The 24,729-nt window shown below is 47.7% G+C and overlaps 1 protein-coding gene and 1 long non-coding RNA gene across 13 annotated transcripts in view; one reads left to right on the top strand and one right to left on the bottom strand.

Moving 5' to 3' along the window:
* MBNL1 (muscleblind like splicing regulator 1) overlaps positions 1 to 24,729 on the top strand; it is a 103,046-nt gene that overhangs the window by 16,514 nt on the left and 61,803 nt on the right. For 8 of the 12 annotated variants that reach the window (XM_054075035.1, XM_054075041.1, XM_054075037.1 and 5 more), the window contains exon 2: positions 15,047 to 15,940. The exons of 2 other annotated variants lie outside the window; for them this stretch is intronic. In XM_054075035.1, coding sequence (XP_053931010.1) covers positions 15,767 to 15,940 — 174 coding nt within the window. In that variant the 5' untranslated portion in view covers positions 15,047 to 15,766. Of the gene's footprint in view, positions 1 to 14,716; positions 15,941 to 24,729 lie in introns of those variants that run through there. 2 more of the 12 variants (XM_054075034.1, XM_054075043.1) reach the window with 2 other exon arrangements.
* On the bottom strand, positions 15,955 to 20,784 carry LOC128853089 (uncharacterized). The gene is made up of 3 exons (XR_008451328.1): positions 19,988 to 20,784; positions 18,186 to 18,293; positions 15,955 to 17,580 (listed from the first exon to the last, which is right to left on the bottom strand). It is a non-coding gene; the product is annotated as an uncharacterized LOC128853089 (long non-coding RNA).

Genomic DNA, 24,729 nt, shown 5'->3' with positions numbered 1-24,729 from the left:
CCTGGCACAGCCCCCATTGCTGGCCCGGCTGCGTTTGACTCATTTTATCCGTTCTTTGTTTAAATTTACAGGTGGCAGTTTAACTTTCTGTGTGTAATCCCGGTTTCCCTGTTGGAAGCGTATCTCAGTGTTATAGAGTGATAGAATAGATCATAGAATCATAGAATAGTTTGGGTTGGAAGGGACCTTAAAGCCCATCCAGTTCCACCCCCTGCCATGGGCAGGGACACCTCCCACTGGTTCAGGCTGCCTGAGGCCCATCCAACCTGGCCTGGAACCCCTCCAGGGATGGGGCAGCCACAGCTTCCCTGGGCACCCTGGGCCAGGGCCTCACCACCCTCATGGTGAAGAAATTCTTCCTTATGTCCAGTCTAAACCTGCCCCTCTCCAGTTTGCACCCATTCCTTCGTCCTATCCCCACAAGCCTTTGTGAACAGCCCCTCTCCAGCTTTCTTGTAGCCCCTTTCAGGTACTGGAAGGTCGCTATGAGATCTCCTTAGAGCCTTCTCCAGGCTGAACAAGCCTAACTCAGCCTGTCCTCGGATGTCCACTGCGGAGGGGAAGCTGCTGCTATAAGGTGAGGTTTTCTCACTCGCCTACTTCTCATTGCCATTGCATTCAGGGCTGGATCTTCCAAAAGTGCCTCGGTCTTGCTTGCAGTGGCTCGGAAAAAAATTAACAGAGCGCATACTGAATTTCCCCCTTATCTCGCTATACCACATTTTAAATATCTTGTAGTGAGGTGTTTTGTTTCTACGGTTTCAGACTTCGTGTTCCGCAAGATTAATGGACTTAGCAGCCCTGTTTGCGAGGCTTAGTGATGATAACAATGTAATAAGTCATGAGACGGTCGCAGATCATCTGGCAAGGCAAAATATGCCTTGGGCTTGAACTTGGGAGCAGGTATTTTTGCAGAGAAAAGTAGAATGTTGCAAGCATTATAAATAATGCGTCCTGCCTTGGGGATGAGTTTAAGTTTGCCTGGGAGCCTGGATGGGAAGCAGCATCAGGATTCACCCATCGCGCATACTCACAGAGAGGTGGTGTTCATCGAGTACGTGTGTGGTATTGAACGCAGCAAGTACGAAGCTCAGAATGTTTCCTCTGGCTGAGCTCGGGTGTGGATGCCAGCGGAGCAGGCTGGCAGCGTGATGCCAGACCCAGGCTCCCCGCAGCCCTTGCTGCCCGCGCTGCCTGGAGCGGCTCCACTCATTCCCACTGCGCTCCCAGCTCCTGCGCAAGCGAGTCTGGCTGCGAGCGGTGAGTAAGGACTTGAGAACCCAGAGCATTTTTGGGCTCTGGGCCCAGTCCTGCTTCCAGAGAAGTTAATGGGAATTTTTCCTTCTAAAAAAGGGAGGGCGGTCAGAGCTCCAAGAAGGTGCTCCTCTGTAGTTCCTCACCTCCAGGCTCCCGTGTGGACGGGGAGGAGATGACCCACCAGTGCGTGGCCGCAGCCAGCTGAGAGTACGCTCCTGAGACAGCTGTAGCTTGGCACAGCAGTGGCACCTGCACGGATTTCAAGGAGATCAGCTTTTCTTTTAAATTTAAGCAAATTGCTGTAGGAACAAAGGAAGTTTGCTGTGGTAATTGGGTCTGGGCATACCTGAGATCTCAAGTCTTTAAAGTCCGTGCTCCGAGGGGCACCATGGAGGAACGTGCAGGCTCCAGGAGCTCACTGAACCAGGCAGATATGTCAGGTTTTCCAAGCAGGTTGCCAAGCTGAAGGCAACAGTCATTAGACCTTCATTCACCGTAGAAAATCTGTGTCTCTGTGCGTAGGCGCCCAAGAGCCAGTGCTCCAACATCTGCTGAACTTGGCTGGTGGAGGCGCGGGTGGGGATGGGGCTTCTCTGGGCATGGCTGTGCCAAACCGTTCACTTGTCCCCAGGGGTTGGTGCTCACCAGCCCAACTGATGTTGGCTATTTCAGCATCGCTTGTGCCGTCTGGTTTCCATGAACAAAAGCTCCTGTCAACTGCATGTACTGATTTTATTGGTGAGAAATAAGCTCAACTGTTTTTTGGGTTTTTTTTGGTCTTTTTTTATGGTGACTCTCTGAGCCTGGAAAAAATAAACCAAACAAAAAAAATGTTTCTTCCAGTGCTTGGAAGTCTTTATTAGCTCCCGGGCAGCATTCTTCACTTGGTATGATAACTTATGGGTTTCAGTGAAATCCTTTCCATGTGTAATTTTATATGAGAATCCTTCAGCGCTCGATGCGTAGTCAAAACTTAAACTGACTTGGAGTCTTCCTTCACAAGCAGTGGAAAATCAAAGGTGGCGAGGCTGTGCTACTGATAATACAATTATGTGCTTTTCAGCTTTTTGATGTGTGGCAGTTAAAAATGTTCTTTTGGGAGCGTGGACAGTTGCTGCTATGACTTAGCTTTGCAAACTGCTTAAAAGAAAGTCCCTGGGAAAATACCTTGCTTGCTGCTCCTCAGCATTTTATTGAGTTCCCGTATTTATGTGCAAATAGATTCCATAAATGAATCTTCAGTCATGTGATTTCTTGTGAAAAGTAGACACAGATCTGTTTAATTCTTCTAATGAAATACAGCTGATAGTGGTAACTAAAATACAAGATTTTGAACCTCTTTCACTAATTTTTCTGCATGACCTATCTAATTACTGTTTTAGGTTTGTTTGTTTTCTATAACTTCTGAGCACTCTGTCTTTCATCACCATTTTTATAAAAATTGCTTTCTCTTAAATCTTTTCAGAAGCTATTTTGCCTATTAGTCCGTGTTTTTTTTGTATAAGACTAGAATTTTAAACATGTGTATTTGGTATTTTTAAATGGCTTTTAGAGGTAAGAGTGAGAATACAAGGGGAAGGGTAATCTTTTGAGCTTTTTCAGGTATTCCTTCACTGTGTGGTTCAACTTCGGCAGCTCACACGGGTATGTTAATGAAAAAAGGGACGTGTTGAGGAGAACTCAAGTGGAGGATAGATGGGAATCTTCCATGTGAGGAATACTTTGGTAAAGCAGGTGCAATTACTGGAGGTAATCAGTGATGCTGAATGTTTGAGATATGACCTCTGCTGTGGCTCTTCTTTGGAAAGAGAATAGAAACGGAGCTGCGGAATTGGGGCTCAGTGTGAGTGGCACCATAAAATGGGCTTGAGTACTTTTTTGTATTGCGGTTTCATACGGCGTGGTTCTTCAGGCTGTTACTTTGCATTGTTTAAACAATAGGAATGTTTAAGGTCACTCGGATGACAGGGGCATAACCTGAGTATTGAGATACTTCTGAAAATTGTCCACCAATTTTTGTCCACATCTGTGATCCTTTGGCTTGTTGATGTTGGTATTTTTGTTCTGTGGTAGCAGGCATTTTGAGAAAAGTGATCCATTCTTATGTAGTGTGAATATATAGAAGCTGTTTCTTCTGCAAGGACAATTAAGGGGAATTTGAAGGTTATGCGTTCCGTGATTTGGCACTGGTTTTGCATAGAAAAAGTTGCCCATCGAGCGAGCAAAAAGGACACAGCTCACTTCTGGCTGGAGAAGGAGGCTGTTGGAGACCAGGCTGAGAGCTTTGGTGCAGCAGGAACGGCTGCTCCCTCGGCCTGACCTGAGCAGAACAGGCTAGGAGAGCAAGTCTTGGGCACATGTCGTGGGAACAGGAGCCATCTGGCAGCTATTACAACATGAGACCATGAGGAATACAAGAATGCAAGAGGGTAACGAAGGATCCGCATTCATTCTGCCTCAGAGATATTCCTTGGTTAGGTCAGCTGTGCAGCAGCCATAAAAACTTAGCAAGGAAGTGGGTTAGGACCCAATCCATACCCCAGGAACAAAAATTAATATTAAAGATCCAACTGGCCAAGGTGCGAACCCCTGGTGCCATTTGAGGTGATGCAGACAAAGGTGCCACCAAATTCACTGCACCTTCCACGCCAGGCTGCTGCTGGCTGTTTTTCTTAAATACACATTTGTTAAGCTCAGATGATGACAGCCCGTGGGTGATCTTGTGTGCCATGTGTGTTACACCAGCTGTGTCCCTGAAGCTGCTTTTGTTTGGTGGCCCCAGGACCTGGTGCTGGCAGTGGCCGGGGTTCTTGCTGCAGGCGTGAAGGCATTACAGCTGCCTCTAGTCCGAGCACAGACGTTCTGTAAGGGTCTGATGGGTGTGGAAGTAACCAGAAATCTCTCTTTCATGCTCCCATAAGTTCATCTTTATTGCCTACAGCAAAAAGCTGAAAACAAGAGAGAAGTTGTGTGCAAGCGTGTCCTGAAGCAGCGTTACGCCAGCTGGGTTGTTCAGGCATCGGGGAACTCATGAACAAAATGAGTGTTAGCGAAATTCATCACCAAGCCCAGCTCTTGATATCATTCCCAGAGCTTGAGTGCTCCCAGGAAACTGGAGAGCCTGGTTTTGGGAAGGCTGCAACACATGAGCTGCTTCTCCTCTGCAACACATGAGCTGCTTCTCCTCTTGGCTGGGGAGCTGGAGAGGAAGGCTGGCCCGACCCCGTGAACCGCGGTGCTGTGTGGGGACAGCCTTGCTCAGAAATCCCATTGGAATTCACTTCCATCAGTCCTGGCATTTCTTCCGGCTAAGATCTGTGCAGAAAGAGCAGTTCCAAACAGGGCTGTTAGCGGGTTGTTTTCATGATTATTGTTAGCTACGTAAAGATTATGATTCAAGATGAACAAGCATAACGGTAAATTACAGCAAAGACTGATTAAAAATGGTTTCGAAGACATTTTTCACTTTGCTAAAATAAAGCACAGTCATTCAGTTTTTATTATTTTGTTTTAATTTGGAACTTTTCCTTGATACCTGAAGACGTGTATTTATTTAGCCTGGGTGATATTGTTCTTGTTGCAAAATTAATCGCATCACTAAGTGTTTCTGTGCTGCTGAGCATGGTGTGTGTAGTGATCTCTGAGTTAAGGAAAGTGTCTCATAAACTTGATTAGTTTTGTTTTATACTGAAGAATCATTTTGCTCATATAGCAGCGCACATTTGTCTCAGATGCCTTGGATGGTGACAGAGCGTAGAAGGTTAGAAAACCCCATTCTCTAGCATTTAAATTCTTACATAAATAATGAAATTATTTTAGATTCATAATATTTTTTATCAATTATATAAAGTCTTTACTATGCTGGAAGGATACCACTGATAAATATAAATAACATGTAAGGCCAGAGTGTATTAAACCACTGAAAATACTCTGGTTTGGATTTGTGATTCTTTGAGAAACGGAAAGCTTTGAACTGAAGCGAAGTCAACTTTATCTCCTGTCTTGCAATAGATGCGGCAGTAGTTTTCCAGCACTGTCCTTGCCTTGTGATTCATGGTAGTGTTAGCAGGAGTTGGGCAGTCCCATCTTGGTGCAGCGCTGGCGATGCCTCGCTGCTCTGGGCATCCGTGATGTGGCAGCGCTGTGGTGGCTGGGGATGGGGTGGGTTTGGAGATGTGGGTCTCTAGACCTTCCTTGGAGGTGCTGTGCCGGGGTGCTGCTCTGCCATGCCTGGGTGACAGCTTGGCCCTGCCGCAACTCTCTTTGAGTCCCTACCATGGTAGACACTTAATTTTCACTCGTTGCCGTGTAATTTTCTCCTCCATAGAGAGAGGCGTGTGATTGCCGCAGCATCACCACAGCTCGCCATTACTGAGCTGAAGTGACCAAGCCACTGAACACTGAGTTCCAACTTGCTGTTGAAAGCGGAACTCTGTGTAATGTGTTCCTCATTATCTGTATCCGTGTCTTTTTTTGTTTGCCCTCAAGTCAGATGCAAGATGAAGCAATGCACAGAATTACACCTGATTTGCCCTGAGGCAAGCATCCCGGGGATGTAGCAGGTAGTGCTAAGGTGCTCTGCATGGAATTTTGCTGAGGGTGCCTCAGTCTTAGAATCATAGAATAGTTTCAGTTGAATGGGGCCTTAAAGATCATCCAGGTCCAACCACCCTGCCATAGGCAGGGACATCCCACTAAATCAGGCTGTCCAAGGCCCATCCAACCTGGCCTGGAACGCCTCCAAGGATGGGGCAGCCACAGCTTCCCTGGGCAGCCTGGGCCAGGGCCTCACCACTCTCATGGCGAAGAAATTCTTGCTTATGTCCAGTCTAAATCTGCCCCTCTCCAGTTTGTACCCATTGCCCCTCGTCCTGTTACTCCAAGCCTTTGTGAACAGCCCCTCTCCAGCTTTCTTGTAGCCCCTTCAGGTACTGGAAGGCCGCTGTAAGATCTCCTCAGAGCCTTCTCTTCTCCAGGCTGAACAACCCCAACTCTCTCAGCCTGTCCTTGTATGGGAGGTGCTCCAGGCCTCTGATCATCCTTGTAGCCTCCTCTGGACCCATTCCAACAGCTCCACATCCTTCTTATATTGAGGATTCCAGAACTGGACACAATACTCCAGATGAGGTCTTACAAGAGAAGAATAGAGGGGCAGAATCACCTCCCTCCCTGCTGGCCACGTTTCTTTTGCTGCAGCCAAGATAGGGTTGGCCTTCTGGGCTGCAAGCGCACATTGCCAGCTCATGCCAAGCTTCGTGTCAGCCAGCACCCCAGCACCCAGGCTTCCCTGTTGGCCTCATCGGGTCGGGAGTGTGACTGGGAGCGGGGCTACGCGCCAGTTTGGAGCCAGTGACACGAATGGCCTTTGCCATTTCTGGGAATGAAGTTCAGATTTAATCTTGCCGGTTAATGTGACTTGTGCAAGGATGCGGTGGCTGCATCCGGGCTCCCTGTTCGTCGTTACTCACATAACAAAATGGTTGTTGTGTGGCTGGGGAAGGACTTCGAAGCCTTTTAAGAGTTTGGGGACAGGAGCGAAAGTGAGAGGGGGTGCACAGAGCAGGGCAGGGCAGCAGAGCTAAGCGAAGCAGCCTGTTGTCTGAAGCAAATGCTATTAGTGATATATGAATAATAATGTCAGTACTAACCACGTCTATGCCGTAATCCATCAGGCGCTCACCAGAGCAGCCCTCACGACTCGTTTTACCTGCCATGGGGATCTTATTTCTGGGGAAGGCAAAAGCCACCCTTTGCAGCCAGGGCCACGCGGCAGCTGCCTTCGGAAAGGAAGTGAAAAGTGATATAGCTGACGGTAAACAGTGGGAACCTTTCTCGAGGGAACACGCAGATTTAATTTAGAGCCTTAGCAGTAGTCAGGTGCCAGCATTTTTCCCTTTGCTCTGCAGTAGTTGTTGAGGTGTCTGACCTACAATAAGCTACGCTGAGTGTCTGCTGCATCTCCTACGAGCGAGAGCTCCTCCAGGTCACTTTATCTCCCTGAAACTATCAGCGTCAGCTGAATTTGATGTTAGAGGGAAGCGGTTGCTGAGTCATGGGCATCGCTGTTTTCTGTAGTAGCGGTTGTCATGATTGATGCTAATAACCATGTTTTATGGGCACCCTGATCTAGTGGGATGTCCCTGCCCGTGGCAGGGGGGTTGGAACTAGATGATCTTCAAGGTTCCTTGCGACCCAAACTATTCTATGATTCCATGATTTATAGGTATATAACGTTTTATATAAGTATACACATGTACTGTTAAGAATCCCCTGTCAATATATAGATAAGGCTTGTAGTGATGGGAGTAGGGGCAGTGGAGAGAGGCAGATTTAGACTGGATGTAGGGAGGAATTTCTTCATGATGAGAGTGGTGAGGCCCTGGCCCAGGGTGCCCAGAGCAGTGGTGGCTGCCCCATCCCTGGAGGGGTTCCAGGCCAGGTTGGATGGGCCTTGGGCAGCCTGAGCCAGTGGGAGGTGTCCCTGCCCATGGCAGGGGGGTTGGAACTGGATGCTCTTTAAGGCCCCGTTCAACCTGAACTGTTCTGTGATTCTATAATATAGGCATGTTTCTTGGTGATGTGTAGCTTTTACCCCCTAGTCTTGAATCTCGGTCATGGCCCCTGTGCTGAAGTTCTTCTCCCTGTGGTTTGTGAAGAAGACATCCAAAAGCTGCTGCATGCAGAGCACTCTCAGCATCGCCGGCCATCTCCCCCGAAACAGGCAGGAAAAGGGCTTTATAAAGCCACACGCATGCACGGTGCAGGAGAGAACAGGAAACATTTTGCAGGTGAAGTGCACTGTGGTGGCCCAGGGGAGAGGGTTGAGCAGCCGTTGTGCTGGGTGACTCTGCTCGTGTGCCCCGAGGAGCCCAATGTGCGTGTGATGCCACTGGCAGGATCATTTCACTCCCCTCCTGCAGCTCTTGGCTTCCTATCCTCATAGTTCATCAAACAAACTGGCTTTAATGTGCAGAGGTCTGATTAATAAATAGCTCAGTACTTTTTGGAAGAGCACATAGTTATTATGTTATGGCCTCTTAAATGTCTTTGTCTAGAAACTCGATGTTTAAAATTAATATTAATTAGAACAAGCACATAAGATTGATTTTAAAAAAAAAAAAGAGCTTTTGGTGATTTCAATTCAGTTTGATTTCTTTTTTTTTAAAAAAAATGACTTCTTGGAGTTTTAAGTCAAATCACTTGACTGCCTCTTTTTTTTGAAGATAAACGATTCTAGACTGGTGTGGGAAACGTTGCTTTTCTAATGACTGAAATTCCCCTATGCCAGGACAATGCAGAACTGAGTACTTCTAAAAGATATTGTGTAAATGCTATGGTAAAGGAATTACAATTTGGGTATGTTTTTACTACCAGAAGCAGTATTTGTAACTTCAGTGGTGTGGATGGATATGGGAATGCTTTGTAATACATAAATCAATGGCAAAATGGATTACACGCAGAGTGGTCCTTCCTGCCATTTTGTGCCTCTGGTTTACAAGTTGAAAGAGCAGAATAATGTCTAGGATACACATTCCCTAGCCTAGAGACAAGCACTGACCTTGCCCTGGTTTAGTTTATAAATACACATCCATCTAAAGCTGCTAGATAATGTGATTTCTGCCTTCCTCCAAAGCCCCAATTTTTATAAAGGAGATTGATATATACCATGATTTATAAAATTAAGGAAAAATTCAACAGGCTTATTTATTGTCTTTAAAGGTTTTTTTTTTAAATTATTGTAATAGTGGTTACTTTGTAGCCATCTACTCTTTAAAGGAAAGAGGGTTTATGGAATTTCCAGTATAACTTTCTGACTTGAAAATAGCATTACTCTAATTAATCTAAAGTAAGAAAGGATCGGGCTGTGGGATTTGTACATCAGTGCCATTACACTGGTGCTGGGAATTCCTTCACACTTTGATTAGGGATGTAAATCGTGGAGAACTGATCAAGGCAATATTTTATTTCTGCACACTGCAGTAATTTGTGTGCAGGTGGGGGCACTTATTTCCTGGCATGTTGTCTCTTTTTGTACTATTTATCCAGTTTTCATGAACTGAGTACACTTGGTTGTGTTAAATTCAGAGGTAACGTCGCAGTTAGGTGTTTTTTGCTAACACAGTTTCAGAAACTGTGAAATATGCTCCAGATAAACACTCAGCTGATGAGGATCTGCCCGAGGAGCCCAGTGAAGTCAGTGGGAGGTTGCGCTGCCTTCCTGAGCAGTGAAATAACCGAAATAACCTTTGAAGCGCTGCTGCTCGCACTGCTGCTACTCAAACTATGCATATCATGCAAAATATCTGGGTCATAGAAATAATGTTGGCAGGTTTTTTTTTTACGAATCCGGTGTGGGACTTCCTTAGTAGTTCAGTATGTGCTCGTTGCTTTACCAAGCTGTTTTGTGTCACCAATTGTTGGCCTGTGGGGCTGTGAACCGCATCTCCAGGGTATTCCCTTTCAGAGTTGACTGTTCTGTGCTTTTACACTCTGCTTATTCTCGATATATGTGAAAAGACAAGATAGAGAGATCTTTTTGCTTTTCCATGCTGTCGCATGGGTATAGTGGATACAGTTCCTACAGAGCTAGAGGACGAGAAAATTCGGTTTGTTCAGCGGTAGTTTCCTAAAGAATATTTTTCTTTAACCAATCCTTCACTGTTAAGCGGCCAGAAGTTAATTAGCTCATTGTTTCTGCTTAATTTTTGTGACAAGGCTATAATTATACCCCCCAGTTGTGCCATGAAGTAATTGCTTTATCTTTTCCAAATTTTATGTTGGGAGGAATTATTGGTAAACTTTGAATTTGGCAGAGGTATCAGTAATTTTTGTATTTCTTTATTTAAAAGACAGCCGTTTGGCAATTTCAAGCTTTGAGGCTGTATTGTCAGTGTAATTGGGATATTGATTTTCTTCCATTTGCTGTCTCATTAGAGTCATTGTCATGAGGCTAGATTCACGTTGTGTAATTATCTGTTCTTGCTGACAGTTCTCATGTCATTGAGGCTGGTGTTTCCAGCTTCTACTTTCTGTAAGCATAAAAATAGCATTCTTTACTGCCATGTTCTTCTTTAGTGTTGTGCTTTTTGCCTGTCCAACTTCAGACGTCTTAATTTCTCTGAGACGTGTGTACGAACACAGAGAAAACAGGGATGTCCTTCAACGCCAGTTACAGGCAGAGTAAAAACCACGGCCTCTGGGGAAGAGTCCTGGTGCAGTGAAGATGCTCCTGGTTGGAGATCTTACTTTTCTGTCAAAGATTGCAATGAGAAAAGGAGGAAAAACCTATCTTTAACCCTTCTGTACCTCGTTTTATTATAGCAATAAGAGGACATATTTAATCTGAACTTAAAAAACATAATTATAGTCCTTTCTGTGTTGGTTTCGGTTTCTCAGGCATTTCCCGATGACATTTCCTTAGATTTGGGAGGCGGTCTCTTCTCAGAAACCTGCTCAGCAGACAACTAAGTCGCCTCTCTTAAGGAATTGACTTCTCAGTGTTATTTCTCTCTTTTGTCTTTTCCAAGAATAACTTTATAATTTGTTTTCAATATTTTTAGCTTCATTTTCCTTCTATTCCCACTGATGGGTGAAGGCAAGGGTGTGCTTTGTCCAAACCAGTGTTGCAGCAGCCTCGAGACACGTAGCACATACTGTCACATTTCAAAAGGTGAACTTCAGCCCCTCAGTGGATTAAGAGCAGCCTCGATAATACAGAATGGTCTATGAGGTGGAGTCTAGGAACTGCCAACCCCCAAAGAAATTTAATTAAATTAATAAAAGATCATTTAAAATCAACTCAACTCCTTTCGTGTCCTCCCACTATGGTTCCTCCCCCGGATTTGTTGCAGTCTTTCTTAGTTTAGCAGAGACGGCTCAAACAGAGACATCTTTATATCTGCTGGTTGTGCAGACAGCGATATCCTGTAGTCTTTGTGGCTTAGGGGGTGCTCCTTATTGACTTGCAATATCACAAGAAAATTTCGGAAGTGAGAGGAAAATTCTATGCTAACATCTTCCTTTATTTATTGGAGCTATTGAAGATACACCTCTGGTCTGAAGTCAGTTTTGAGTTTTGCTAGCAGGCTATTTTTAAAGCTGACATTTCTGACTATGTTTTCAGGTAGATAACAAATTCTGACAAAACAATTTTCTTCAAGTAACGGCACAGACAAAATATACCTCTGGCATTTCTTCACATGCGGAAGATTTACCTTTGGGGCATCACAGCTCCTTGGAGGAATTCTTTCCTTTTTGTAACTGGCAACCTAAAGAACGAAGGGTGAAACTCAGCGTTGTTTAATGCAGTTACAGATCTGTCAGTGGCCTCAACAGGAGCAGGTTTCTCTTCAGGATTTCTTTGTGAGTAGGTGGTTAGTCTGACTTCACATAAACTTGTTACAAAGCTAGGAATACAACATAGTTCCCTGAGTTTTACCAGGAATATTACTCTTTTTGCTGTATGTGAGCACAAAAGACAGTTTTCATCTGTTTCCCTTCATGCTGTCTTTCTTTCCTTGATAGGGATGATTACTCTTGTAATGAGAGTGAAATTAAATATCTTGGTTTGAAAACGTGGCCTTTAACTTCCTTTGGCTTTAGCATTTAAAGTATATCAATTGGTGCTCTAACTCTTCTTGGTATTGGAAAAATCAGCGCTTGGTATGGATGGTACACTAAGTGGATGAGCGGGAGGCAATCCCTGCTTAGAGCTGTTTCATGGCTTTGTAGAAAGCTCTGACCACCTGTGTTGGCATCACCCTCTCCCAAGGGTCTTACAGGGAATAAACATTCATGACAAAGTAACACTCCAAAGTCCTCATTTTGGGCTGTGCAGGAGGGATGGTGGGAGGAAGTAGATATATCTGTTATTTGTGCTGGTGGAGGACAAGAGTGCCTTGGCTGGAGGCCAGGTGATGCCTTTCAGGCTCTGGAAAGGTCCCTAATGTGAAGGGCAGTCCTGCACGAGGTGGCTGGAGATGCCTGGAGCAGGTCCCACCATGGTGCCCAAGCGGATCTGCTGGCACGTGGCTGTGGGCAGGTGGCATCATGAGGGCTTGGTGCATGAGTCTGCCATGAGTCTTTCAGATCTCTTGGTGCTTACCCATCCCAGCTGGGTAGCGTTGCAGGGGGGAGACAACCACACATATTTGTTTGAGCACTTTTTGCAGAGTGACTTTGCAAGACCGGGGTCTCTGCTGTATCCCGGGGTGCTGACCTGTACGGAGTGCTGGCACCGATGACTCCGACTTCTCAGTTTTAGGCACTTGAAGCAAATGAATGTCTGTGTTTACCAAGAAGACACCTGACTGTTAACTTGTGCTTGCAAGCAGTTATGTCACCTGCTAGCAGGGATTAAATATGTGGCCATGATTAGAAATGTCCTGGCAAGGAACCCACAGTGCCTGTTATAATCTTATTAGCTGCGTTGGGTGTGCTTTGCTTCTCCCGCAGTTTGTTGCTCTAATCACTTAGTCCCTGGAAATAGACTCTTTGTGGATTTTCCTCATCTGTTGGTTTGCATCCATGCTGACCAGTGTCACTTCCCAGGAGGTGTTTCTGATGACAGTGCCGGTGACACTGCTTTGGGCAGTGGGAAATACAAAAATCGTGAAGCAGTGACTTTAGAAAGATGGGATGTGAAAAATCCCCTCAAAGCAGGCGGGCAGGAGAATTCCCATTGTCTGTGTTGCTCACTTGCTGCGATGTTGTCCCACAGTATGTCATGAGCACAGCTGCTTTGAACTCCAGGCTGCTCTTTTGAGATCTGCAGGCTGGGACAAGAGTCATAATAGATTTAGAGTTATAGACATGTGGAACCAGAGTTCTATGTCAAAGCTGGGCGTTGCAGATAATGAGGGCAGCGGAGCATCTCTCTCGTGAGGAAAGGGTTGGAGTCCTAGGTCGGTGCAGCCTGGAGAAGAGAAGGCTAAGAGGATCTCATCAATGCTGATCAGTATCTGACAGATGGGGGCCGGGAGGATGGGACCAAACTCTGTTCAGTGGTGCCCAGTGACAGGACAAGGGACACGGGGCACAAACTGGAGCAGAGGAAGTTCCACCTGTGAGGGGTGGCTGAGGGATTTGGGGCTGTTTCGCCTGGAGAAAAGGAAGCTGAGGGGAGACGTCATTGCTGTCTGCAACTGCCTGAAGGGAGGTTGTGGTGAGGTGGGTGCTGAGCGCTGCTCCCAAGTGAGAGGTGATAGGATGAGAGGGAATGGCCTCAGGTAGCACCAGGGCAGGTTCGGATTGGACATCTGGGAAACTTTATTCACTGGAAACGTTACTGGGCATTGGAAGAGGCTGCCCAAAGAGGTGATTGAGTCTCCATAGAATGGTTTGAGTTGGAAGGGACCTTAAAGCCTGTCCGGTCCCCCTGCCATGGGCAGGGACACCTCCCATTGGATCAGGGGCTCCAAGCCCCATCCAACCTGGCCTGGAACCTCTCCAGGGATGGGGCAGCCACCACTTCATGGGGCAACCTGGGCCAGGGCCTTCCCACCTTCATTGTGAAGAATTTCTGCCTAATGTCTAATTTCAGTCTTCCCCTTTCAATTTAAAGCCATTCCTTCTCATCCCATCACTCCAGGAAAAAGCCCCTCCCCAGCTTTCCTGGAGCCCCTTTCAGCACTGGAAGCTGCTCTAAGGCCTCCCTGGAGCCTTCTCTTCTCCAGGCTGTACTGCCCCAACTCTCTCCACCTTCCTTGCCACCCTGGAGGGGTTTCACAGACGGGTGCATGAGGTGCTCAGGGATGTGGTTTCAAAGTGGACAGGCATGGTTGGACTCGATGGTCTCAAAGGTCCTTTCCACTCCAATGGTTCTATGAGAGAGTGGGGCAGGTGGAGGGCGGATCCCTACCCCGCCCCGCCCCTCATAGCCCCGCCCCTTCACACTGCCCACCCAACCACCACGCTCGGCCCGCTAAGCCACGCCCCCTTAGTGCCCCACCTGATCACCACGCCCCAACCCTTCACCACGTTCTGCCTGCCAAGCCCCGCCCCCTCAGCATGCCCTGCCCTTCACCCCTCTCTGTCTGCTAAAGCCACGCCCCCTGCCTCCGCCCACCAAGCCACACCCCTTCACCGTGCTCCACCCGAACACCCCACTACTCGCTAAACCACGCCCCATTGGCCACACCCTACCGCTATAACATGCCCCCTTCACCACGCTCCACCCTATCACCACGCTCCGCCCACCAAGCCCCGCCCTATCGTCACTCCCCGCTCATTAAACCACGCCCCTAACTACGCTCCGCCCGCTAAACCACGCCTCCTTTCGCCACGCTCCGCCCAATCAGTCTCCGCCCGCTGAACCACGCCCCCTTCGCAGGCCCCGCCCAAACACCACGCTCCGCCCCACAGTAAACCACACCCCTTAGCGCCTTCCTCCCAATCCCCGCGCTCTGCCCGTCAAGCCCCGCCCCCTCGCCCCGCCCCTTCGCCGCTCTCCTCCCGCCGCGCCCCGCCCGCTCTCCGCATGTCGGGCCGCGCCCGGGCGCACACGCTCGTCGTGGGGCGGGCGGGGAGCCCCGTGGCGCGGGCGCCGCTCGGGGCAGCGCCTCCAGCGCGTCTGACAGGCGCGACCTTCCTTTCATAAGACGGCCCCCGCCATTGGCTTCCCGCCCGGAGTGTGGCTGCAAGGCCGCCTGCGATTGGCCCGCTCGCCATCATGCCTGGCTCGGCACGGGGAAGCGGCCCCGGGCTGGCGTGAGTGCCCTGCGCGGGGCGGCAGCGGCCAGCACCGCCGGGACGCCGCCCGCTGACTGTAACGTGTCTCTTCTCTCTACAGGTTGGTACTAAGAAGTGCCTTTCCCTGACGTCTCTGCTGCTTGGGACCCGCTTCTAGAGCAGCCGCTGCTTTTTGCCTTGCTTGCTGCCAAGCTAAGACTGCGAGGACAGCGCAGGACCCAGCCAGCCGCTTACAGCACCCAAAAGTTTGCTGGGAAGGTCAGAGCCCTGCTGCCCGAAAACCCAGGAGAGGAGGAAAAAAAAAAAAAATATATATATACACACCCAATATCGATCGTTGCTCTAAACTGCTGCATCTCTCTATGCCAAACTAATCGATCCCGATTGCACCGCAAAGCCCCTCGTGCGGTTCGGCTGCGTGGAGATTCCCTTCCCGACAACTTTCTTGACAGCAGATTTGGAATTTCCAGTGTCCCCGGGCCTGCCACGTTTTCCTGCTTGCACTCTGGGCTCCGGCTGGCTCTCAGGATGGGTTGCTGAGCGCAGGAGGCTGGTTCGGGCCGTACAGCGTAACGTTGACCCTGCCGGCAATTTGAGGGCGAGACCTCTGGCCACCAAAATATCACGCTTCGAACTCCTGGTGGCACATCCTTGAGGTTGTGGCCACCCTGTTTGATACATACTTTTAAAATAGGGAGCCGGGGTGGGGGGGGAAAGAAAAGGTATTTTGGAGGTGGCACTTTCATCATTTCCGATTTATCGGTTCGGCTACTTGTTTGTCCGTTTCATTGGGAATTTTAACTACCTGTAAAATCTAAAGATGGCTGTTAGTGTCACGCCAATTCGGGACACAAAATGGCTAACGCTGGAAGTGTGTAGGGAGTTCCAAAGGGGGACTTGCTCACGACCAGACACGGAATGTAAATTTGCACACCCATCGAAAAGCTGCCAAGTTGAAAACGGACGCGTAATCGCCTGCTTTGATTCATTGAAAGTGAGTAACTGTTATATTATTTTCAAGGATATACGGTTAATGAAAGAAGCAGTTGTAGCCAGAGAAACCCTGGAGCCCGAAAGGGAGCAATTACTGCCTGCCAGCAGCGGGATGTTTTGCTGCTTCTATTTTATTGATGCTTGTTGATTTGTTTTGCTGTTTTCCTCAGGGAAAGGATAGCGGGGTTGAAGGGAAAATATGCCTGGCAGGGCTCAGATCCTCCGGTATGGCTGGTTCCTTGCCTCTAAATTATTCTCTGCCAGTAGCTGGAATAAAGGGCGCTTCACGTAGAAACAGCAAAGTCACTGTAAGGATTCTTTGTTTTTAATAGCACAAACCACGTAAGCAATATGATGATTTGTTTCCTTCTCGCAACTACCAGCGGTTGTTGGTGTCTCTGAACAGCTGATGGTGAATCTTAGAAGAGTGTTTTCCTCCCCGGGTTATTTGGATGTCTGAGAGCACCCTGCTTGTATTTCTGTGTCTGGGACTGCTGTGGTTATCCCGTCTTTTTCACAAATGCACTTGCTTAAGGAAAGGACAACACTCAGTGGGAGACAAGGTGCCTCTAGACGTGTAAGCAGGATCTATCAGGGAGGGTGCAGCCTCCCTCTGATTTTTAGGAGCTATATCCAAGTTAGGTGCTGTGAATATATAGCTGCTGTTTTACTGTTGCAGTAGTTTCGGTCATAGGTGTTAAATGTGTAGATCCCAGTGCTTTCCCTACATTTTTTATTAATTAAATAATTGTTTACATTTCAAATACTCATCCAACAAATAGTGCAGAATTGGTTTAGTAGAGTCAAAGAAAAAAAAAAATCAAAAAGTTAGGAAACAGAAATACGCCTGTCAGATTTTCTACAGTGTAATTTTCTCTTCCTGGGACCAAATCCCGGGCAGCTGAGCAGAGCCTGAGCGTGTGGAGCTGGCTTACGGCAGAGACGCGCTCGGGGGAGGCGGTTGTAGCTGTTAGCAGCTACTGCAGGTCGCCTGTGCAGCCAGGCCCTGATTGCGTGGGAGCTGGGCAGCCAGCAGGTTTATCACAGTTTTATATAAATCCTGCAACATCCCTGAGTTTCAAAACACGTTTTGTGTTAGATCAGGGTAAAGGATGAACATTCGAAATGCTCTTGGGCCTGAAATACCCAGCCCCATCACCCCCAGCTGTGGTTTATCTTGGCGATACTGAAATATTTTTGTTTCTATGTTTATTTAGAAATTGCAGTAATTATGATGTATGTGCGGGAAGAAATAATAATTTTAGAATGTGGAATTAAAATGTTTTTGCACATTCAAAAAGCATTGGAGTTCGGAGCGGTGCCAGGAGCAGCTGACACTGATGGGGAGTCCCAGCTCTGAGGCTTTGCCCTTGGTGGTGGAGTGGCCTGGGGCCTCCTGCCCAGGTGGCCACCGCCCAGGTGAGCCTGCCTGGTGCTTCGTCGTCGTGGCAAGGCGTGGTGTGGCGTGGCACAGGCCAGCTGCGAGGGTGCTGTGCTGCAGGTGCTGCCGTGGCCACCGTGCTGGGGTGTCATTGCGCTGCACCTCATCGTGGTGGTGTGCTGCACCCTGTTGTGCCCTTAGCACTGTGCCCATGGCGGCATACTTGATGGAAATGCGGGCCTGGCTGTGGAGCTGTAAACCTGGAAGAGGGTGTGAGAGTGAAGAGCTGTTGGCCGGTGAAGTAGTACCTTTGGTATCCCCGGTTTGATTTTTCCACTGTGCTGGTATTTGATCGCACGGCAGCTGCAGCAGCCTTAACCCTGCTGGCCTTGCACTTCTCTGAGCAAGGACCCAACAGACAAGGCTGGCACAAACACCAGAGTTAATTGGATGTGAATTTCCTTCGCTATGGGAGGCACCACCTGAGCTCACTGTGGATTGCATCCTCCGCTCAGGTTTCTGCTGTCCCTGGTCACTGGAAGGGCCCTGAGAGCAGCAGTGTGGGCTGGTGCCTGGACGAGGGACAAGCCAGGGACCAACCGCATTGCCCTGTCCCTGGCGATACTACTGGCTCTTCTCTTGCCGTCAGCAGGGCTCTTCCATTTCCTCTTTTAATGGAGGAGATTATTATCACCTTTGTAAAGAGCTGCAAGGTCTGTGGATTATAGCGGCAGGTGACTTGACAGCATTATTACATTGCTTCACAATACTCTATGGAAGAGTCCGCTGTTGCCTGTGTAAAGCCAGTGCAGGAGCCAAGTTGTAAGCTGCGAAGGAGGCTGCTGTTTAGGATCACACTACTTACCAGGTGTGTTTACCTGTGTTCATACTGAGAGGTTTCCATGGGGCTGAGGTGCTCACTCCAAGTGCTGTGTGCTGGAGAGACTCCTGGGAGACCTGGGGGATCCCCTCGCTGCGGAACGGGAAGCAGGACAGGATCACCTTGCTGTCACCACTAGAGCAGGGAGAGGTGCTCCTGGACACCTCTGTTTGGTTATTTGGTTTTCCCTAGTTAAATAGCTTCTGTAATGTATGAGAATACCTTTGATAAACAGAATACAGAATCTATGCCTCCAGTGAATTCCCTGTCCAGTCCCCATGGCAGAAAAGCAATTTCTCAGTGTGGATTTTGTTTCAGATCTTGGTGAATTTTTGTGTGTGTGGAGCCAAACCAGCACCCGTTACTTTCTTTATTATGTTTTCCACACTATCAGCACCTATAGATGTTGTGCAAAAGTGATTTAGGGAAGTGTTATATCAGGTCTTTGCAGAGCCTTTAAAGTTAGTTAATAGTTTAGCATTCAAAAGTGTTGTTTAATATTTCAGTAACTCAGTGTGGATGTAACGTTCTCACCCTTCACTAAAATACCAATACCCCTTAAAATTTAGCTTAATATTAAAATACTTGATTTCTTATAAGTATATGAATAGTAGTGTTAGTTAAACAGCTATTCCTGCATTGTCTCTTGGATGTTAGACAGATATTTAATCACTGAGTTTTGCTTTACATCACTCACTCGCTCAGTCTTAGAAGACACGTGTATTCGCCGACACCAGGCAGGTGTGTGTTAGTGCTGCAGGAGCCGCAGCTCCCAACGGGAACACCTGTTCCGGGGCTGGAGATGGCCGGCCAGCCTGCCTATATTTAGAACATCAACAGGCAAAGCAAATCCCCTCTGAGAGGACCCTGTGAAATGGCAGTGCTCTCCAGCACTGGCCTCTGGCCCAGGTGTCTGCCGCAGATGCTGTGCAAGAACGGAGCGCGCGGACGCAAGGAAGTGCGCCTCATCTAGGCTGCTTCTTGGAGGTAAAAATAGATTTCAGAAGGAGAACTTTGAGCTTTGTTTTTCCCCTCCCTGTGAGATGAAAGCAAAACCTGTATTTGTAGGCCTGGAGCAAAAGGAGAGGGGCATCTGCTCCATGTTGGGTTGCAGGTGCTGTTGTTGGCAAGGGCTGCGCGTGGAACCATGGCGCTGATCACTGGCCACGAGCCGTTTGTTGGGAAACACGAACCCTGCACACGCCTTACCAAGTCTTTCTTAATTCTGGATTGGTAACAAGCAGCCGTTGTTCCGTGGCCATGAGGAACGTTGGCGAGAAAAAGGAAGGCAGACACGTGTCTGTGACCTCGGCGAGCGGTGCAAGGAGGAGGTCAGGGCCACGTCAATCAGAGCAAGACTTTATCATCCCTCTGTTGAATTCACTGCTTCGTAATTAGTCCTAACGAAACCTGGAAGGCTGTCCCTAGGGAAGTACATTAATCAGGATAAATGCCTGTGCGATAATCCAGCCCTTAGATATTGGGAGGATCATTTTAAAATGAGAATGGTTATGTAGTATATTCAAATTGTGAGCTTGAGTGGCTGAATCAGCTCCAGCTCTGGCTCTGCGTTGTTTGAATGCCGTAGGATTTTTTTTCCTAAATTTGGATGCCTAAAATCCTGTTAAACTGTCTACAGCAAAAATAAGCTTGTGAGTTCCTCAATCGGGAAACCAGATTGCAACAGATATTAGATTTTTAGTGTAATTTAAAAACATTTTTCTTCTTTTTTTTTTTTGCTTGGAAAAAATGCGCTTAAGTAGGATTCATTTTTGAAATTACATTACCTTAATCAGATGTTCCGATAGATGAGTCATCTGACGTTTCCTGAAAACTGAGATAAAGATGTCTTCACAACGGGGAGATAGATGTCAAATGCAAGTCTCGTGGGAGGCTGCAGATGTGCTGAGGCCACCCAGCCAGCCTGCCTGCAGCTTGTCCCTGTGCACCATCTCCTCTGGCTGCCACGTGCTCTTTCTTAGCCATATATTTTGGCAAGTATAAAAACAATGAGCAAGAAGATGGGCAAGGGCTGGTGTGGACTGGGACTGGCATTTCTGTAGTGCTGCCTGGCTGTGGTCAGCCCTGCTCGGGGTCGGTGCCTCCTCACTGGCTTCCTACAGGGTGCAAACCAGGGTGATCCACAACGGGCTGGTTCTCAGTGATCTAAACTTCATGAGATTTCGGTGGACTCGGTAAAGATGCAGAATTTGGGCTGAACCGCAGTTTATTCCTTTGGAGCTTGTGTTCCCTACGAGTACTGAGACTTTCAAATACATTTTTGCTCTCGGAAGTTACGCTCCTGCTGAGGGGGCTGCTTCATGCTTGAGTTGGATGTCCTGATGAAGTGTAAAAAGCTTTTTCCTGCTCTTGAACAGCCCAAAAGGCTTGAGCGTTCATATTTCTCTGCTTTTTTTAACTTCTGAGAAAAAGGTAGGGACTAGAAGTTCAGGTCTTATCACTGGTGATGGCTGCGTTTGAAGTCTGGTGGCTTGTGTTAGAGACTCTCACAGGAAAACATTTCTTCCTAATAACTAAGCTAAATCTCCCCTCTTTCAGCTTAAAACCATTACCCCTCATCCTGTCTCCGTCCTCCCTGATAAAGACCCCCTCCCCAGCTTTCCTGGAGCCCCTTTCAGTACTAAAAGGCAGCTCTAAGGTCTCCAGGAGCCCCAGCTCCCTCAGCTTGGCCTCCTAGCAGAGGGGCTCCAGCCCCTGCATCATCTTCGTGACCCTTCTCGGGACTCACTCCAACAGGTCCATGTCCTTCCTTCATGGAGTGCCAAGGACTCCGGAACTGAATGCAGAGCTCCAGGTGAGATCTCACCAGAGCAGAGTAGAGGAAGAGACCTTACTTATTGTAATACAAAGAAAAGAAAATAGTGATAAATGTATTTAATTAATAAAGTGAGAATGGCAGATCATTTGCTCTAGCAGTCCTTTAATTAAGGCAGAATTAAAAATCCAGATACATGAGTACAGAATGCTTTAGCAGATGACTCTTTAGTAGTTGTAACTTTGGGGTGTTGTATGGCATCACTCGAGTGTGAGGCAACCACAGCATTGAGGGCGCAGAAGTTCGGTTCGGCATGGGAGGCACATGGACAGACATCTGATTCCAAGGAAACTCGTAAAACAGTAACCCTTGGAAAAAAATGAAAATATAAACAGTGTTTGAATTCCTAAGATCTGATTTGCCATTTTTCTCCTCTTCAGGCTGTGCGCCTGCCAGTAGGCTGAGCTCCAGCGGAAGCGAAGGGAAAGCGGCAAACACATTGGGGAAAATGGTGCGATTGCTAGGCTGAGTGGCAAATAGTGCATTAAAAAAACAAAGAGTCAAAACCATGCGCATTCCTCTGCACGACTATAAATGGCATTTTGAAAGCTTATCGGATACTGAGACAAAGAGTTGTGGCTCACTATGGTGTCCAGAGTTCACGTTACAGTTTCAGTTCTGCAGGAGGAAATGAAAAAAAAAAAAAAGACACATTGCATTACAGTGTTTGCACCGTCCTTTTTTTCAGAGATTGGACACGATAGAAACCAGTGTGGGTTTCTGTCACGTACGGTCAAGAACTCTGCAGTACAGTCCACATCAGCAGAATGCTGAACTAATTTGTGGGAAAATTTAAAAGAGGTATAAAATAAGAAAACCTCATGTAAGGAGTATTCAGTTGTTTGTCCCGAGCGTTCAAATGAGAGCCCAAGCAGCTGGAAAGGCCTCTCTCCTGCCTGGATTGACCCCAAGCCTCTTGCTCTCTTTGCCTGAATACAGGTGCCTTGTTACCGAGGTTCACTCCAAAATGTGTTGGAAGCAACAAATGGCATTTGAGACCGAATGATCACATCTGTTTTCTTGACTTTGGCGAAGTGTTAATGTTTCTCCATAGAGCCTGCATAGCTGTGTGAGCCCAACGGGATAGCGCTTAGGCAGTGCTGCCCTGGGTGCTGCTAGGGAGGCAGGACTAGCTCCTGCATCCGAGCCGTGTCCAACATTGGAGGATGGCCAGACTCCTCAAAAAGAACTCTCAAAGCCAAGGCAAATCCATTGCCCTCCTATGATTTGGTCAGATTTGAGAAACCAGTTAAGAGAAAAGCTTGGATTGTTTTGGGGTGATGTGTAATGGACACCTCTTTAATCTGTTTTCTTCTGCTTCCTTCTGCACGAAGTTGTTTTTTCTTGTAAGTTGGTGATGGATGCTTGGGGCCGGGCTCATCGGAGAACCGAGGACCTGCTCTCCCTGTTTCGCACCAGTGGTTCTTGCCTTGGGATCCAGCTCCTGGCACTGCCCCTGCACCATCCCACTGCTGGTCGGGGTCTGGACTCAGTGGCACAGCCTTGGGGGTAGAGAAGGCTTCAGTGATGAGCAATTAAAATATATTCCTGTCTATCCTATATCTTTTCTCTGCTTCATCTCACTTTGGAATGAACAAAAGGGAGACCGTGAGGGCTGGTGCTGGCTGGAGCACCTTCAAGGGAGGGAGCGCTGCCTGCGGCATCCAGTCAGCTCTCCCGTTCTGCAGACAGAGGATCCCAGGCGGCGCGTAATCTCAGGGACGCTAATTGCTTCATTTTGTTCTCTGACTGCCTCGCTGTGCGTTTCCTCCCTCCTGGGCTTGTCTCATGCTGTTTTAGGGGAATAAGAGTGATCTTTCTAGTCTTTAAAGGATATGCAGCAACCTCACCGAGTCTCTTGTCTTGTTTACCTACCCATTATTAGCAGGCTTCGGGGTCTAGTGTGATGGGCTTACAGTGAGAACACTCCAGAAAAGTGAAAATGGATTGAGTCCTTCAACAAGCAGCCTAGACAATATTGCATAGTATTGCCTGCTAAAGACTTCAGTTGATCAGTGGTGGTTTTGCTGTGTAGCTGCTTCTCACAGAAGCTTGTAAGCGATGGATTAAACTGAGTTTGCTACCTACTGGTGATTTAAGACCTGGATACTGATAGCGTGAAGGTTTGGGACTGCAGTGTTAAGAACCTACTTTGATTCCAGGCAGAAATGTCAGACAGAGAACTGAACTGTTTGCCTATTTGAAAGATAAGTGGGAAAATCAAGAGCTCTAACTATGTACTTTTTTAATACTGTATGTAAGCATTTTTTATATTAATTCTGTTATGAATTTTATTTCATAACAATATATGTTATTGTTATGACTGTGCTAATTGGGGTGCTTGTGGGCAGCCTTCATCGCGAGGGATTGGCCTTGTAGGGCTGAATCCATCCCCAGCAGCACCGAGGCAGTGTCAGCTGGCCCCTGCTTGCCTGACTGTGAGCATTACCTGATTGCGGGGTATACTGGCTTTTAGTTTCTTCATCCAGGGCTGCACAGCAGCACTTAAATTAGTTCCCATACAAAATAGCAAAAGACATGCTTTTATTCTGATCAGAATTCTGTCTTTTTCCTTAATTCGCACACTACTACTTGAAGGGCTACTGCTATTGAAATAAGATCTAATTAAACACTGGGTTGTAACATGCTGAAACACGGGATTATGGAAATAATTTTTTGGGGGATTCATGTTTGAATGTGTTGAAATACTTACGACATAGCCTCTTCACCAGAGTATGTCTAATCATTTAACTGATACAAGTACCCACTGAGGTAGTTGGAAGCGTCTCCAGGATTTTGATCAAATAGAGGAAAATATCAGCTTCTGACAATGTAAATTTTTTAAAGAGGAATAATTAATGCAGCACCTTCATCTGCGAGGTGTAGCAGTGCTGGAGTGCTGCACACAGTGATGGTGAGCTGTGGGATGCTGTGGCTCTGCGAAGTCCCACTGCGTTAGTAGCAACAGTGCAGGAGACCTTGAAGGACCACAGCTTGAAGCTGTGCTGGAAAGTAGTTGCATATCCAGGCAGTGCTGGTGGGAGCTCCAGGAGCTCCAGAGGGAGTTGTCCCTGTGCCATCCCTGCAGGGGCTGGCAGGGGTGTGGTGCATGCCTCCTGCCCAGCCACGTCCCCTATCCCTCTGTGGCAGGGCATCCGAGAGGCAGCACTGGGGCAGAACTGATGAGTGCCGTCTTCTGCGTGTCTCTGTGCCCACTTGCAGCTGAGATCTGCTCAGTTATAGAGAAACAGAATTGCGTTTGGTGGGCACTGCCTCGAGAGGTGATGACCCTGCTTCAGAGTGAGTAGAGGCATTCTTGGATGTTGCCTCTACACTGGTAAACGGGATCTCTGTCCTCAGATTGTGGTTTTTTTTATATCGCAGTCACTGCACGAACCTCCTGGTTGATGAAAATGCTGAACTCAGCAGCCTTTTGCACCCCAGTGACTGCCAACTCTCAACCCTGGAGATCCCAAAGGGTTCTCTTGTTGCTCCGAAACAAGATGCTGGCAGCAGTAGTGCTGCTCTGATGGGAAAATGCTGATATTTTAGAAGCTTGAAGACTGCTGTGGAGTGGTGGTGCTTTAGTAGGAAGGTTTGAAGAGGCTGGCTCGGGTAGTGGCTTTGGATCGAGCTTGCATCTCAAGAGCACTTCAAGTCCTGTCAAGTTCCTGGAAAGACGCTCTGCAGCCC

Source organism: Cuculus canorus, chromosome 9 (assembly GCF_017976375.1).
Source record: "Cuculus canorus isolate bCucCan1 chromosome 9, bCucCan1.pri, whole genome shotgun sequence".
NCBI lineage: Eukaryota > Metazoa > Chordata > Aves > Cuculiformes > Cuculidae > Cuculus > Cuculus canorus.
This window is presented reverse-complemented; position numbering and strand designations above follow the sequence as displayed.